At 40.4% G+C, this 2,036-nt stretch overlaps 1 protein-coding gene across 1 annotated transcript in view; it reads left to right on the forward strand.

The window, feature by feature from the left end:
* LOC106870344 (G protein-activated inward rectifier potassium channel 2-like) overlaps positions 1–2,036 on the forward strand; it is a 16,280-nt gene that overhangs the window by 4,826 nt on the left and 9,418 nt on the right. Inside the window, exon 2 of the mRNA XM_052968496.1 lies at positions 7–79. Within this exon, the coding sequence (XP_052824456.1) occupies positions 7–79 (73 nt within the window). The remainder of the gene's footprint in view (positions 1–6; positions 80–2,036) is intronic.

Raw genomic sequence — 2,036 nt, forward strand, 5'->3', positions numbered from 1 at the left:
ACAGAGTCCAGCCCTTTCTGGAACTGTAATCCGTTTGATTTGCAAAAGGAACGATTTGAAATCATAATATTCCTCGAAGGTAGGTTGCTACGGAGACTGTGTGTAAATAGGAATATAATCGCGTGTATCTGAGGGTGTACGAGTATTAAATAAGTTGGGGGGGGGCATGCATGCATATGTGTGAATGTGTTTTTTTGCTCATTTTGTACTTTATTTTTACACAGCCATTCATATATATTGCGGATTTTTTTTTTTTTATAACATGGACCAGGGTTGTTGTTTGATCTTAGATCGAGCTGACCTAGGATCAAAGTCATTCCAACCATGGCCATCGTATCTTTTCAGAAGTATCTAATGTGTTCCTAGAAGTTTGCTTCCCAACCACATGATTCCAGGTTCAGTCCCACCGCGTGACAACTTGGGCAAATGTCTTCAACTATGACATCGGGCCAACCAAAGCTTTGTGAGTAGATTTGGTAGACGGAAACTAAAAGAAATCTGTCGTGTGTATGTGTCGTCCTGTGACTTTGCAGTTCGGCAAAAGAGACCAACAAAATAAGTACCAAGCTTCAAAAAAAAAAATCAAGTACTGGAGTGGATTCATTCGGCTAAAAATTCTTCAAGGTGATGCTCCAGCATGACCGTAGTTTAGTGACTGAAACAAGTAAAAGATAAGACTAGGATTTGAGAAAGATTTGGCGGCAATTTCTAGCAGGTTGAGCAACCATGTACACTCATTCGTTGGCTGTTACGGTGAATAAAAGAAGACAAACCTCTTTTTATAAAACCAACAAATTTTACATATTTCCATAAATTTACTTTTAGTGATTTATTCGTTAAACACTCAACAAGATATGATGAAACCAAACTCCAGCCGACGATTTCCATTTATATCGAATTATGTTTGGAAGTTGTCTCCCATGTTTGCCGATAAGAAAAGAAATATTCTTTTCTACTCTAGGCACAAAGCTCGAATTTTTGGGGAGGAGACCAGTCGATTAGATCGATCCCAGTACGCAACTGGTACTTAATTTATCGACCCCGAAAAGATGAAAGGCAAAGTCGACCTTGGCGGAATTTGAACTCAGAACGTAGCGACAGACGAAATACCGCTATGCATTTCGCCCTGCGTGCTAACGTTTCTTATTTCTTTATTGCCCACAAGGGGCTAAACATAGAGGGGACAAACAAGGACAGACAAAAGGATTATGTCGATTACATCGACACCAGTGCGTAACTGGTACTTAATTTATCGACCCCGAAAGGATGAAAGGCAAAGTCGACCTCGGCGGAATTTGAACTCAGAACGTAACAGAAGACGAAATACCGCTAAGCATTTCGCCCGACGTGCTAATGTTTCTGCCAGCTCGCCGCCTTCAGATAAGAAATATTACATCTTTAATGGATTAGCAGCTTTGTAAAAACACCAGGTGAAAATGCTTCACGGTATTTATTCCAGCTCTTTACGGTCCGAGTTCAAATACAACTGCAGTCAACTTTGCTTTTCATCCCTCAGTTTAATAAAATAAAATGCCAGTCAAGTACTGTAGTCCGTGGCGTCGACACACCTCCTCCTCTCAATATTACTTCATTCATTGCATCGAAGCACTAGACACGCTCTCATTCACTTCACAGCTAGTTTTCTATCCAATGTTTTGAAGTAAAATTACCTCTTTGAATAGTCTATCAATATGGATTGGGTACTTTGACAGATGACTGTGCCAAGTGCTAATGTCTGCTTTGGCATGGTTTATATGGCTGGATGCCCTTCTTAACACCAACAATTTAAGGATCTATTAGGCGCTTTTTACGTAGAACTGCCACTAGTGAGATCACAAGTAACTCGCAGGACAAGACCTTTTCAACTGAGGCAGTGTGCAGTAATTTTTCATCGCACTTGCATAGTTTTAGGTTTGGTCCCACTGCATAGCCCCTTGGATAAGTATCTTCTATTAATTCACTTGAAAGTGGAATTTGCTAAACGAAAACTATGTAGAAACGTGTGTGGTGAATCCACCGGTGTGTATACCTGTGGT

The sequence above is a fragment of the Octopus bimaculoides genome, chromosome 6 (assembly GCF_001194135.2).
Source record: "Octopus bimaculoides isolate UCB-OBI-ISO-001 chromosome 6, ASM119413v2, whole genome shotgun sequence".
NCBI lineage: Eukaryota > Metazoa > Mollusca > Cephalopoda > Octopoda > Octopodidae > Octopus > Octopus bimaculoides.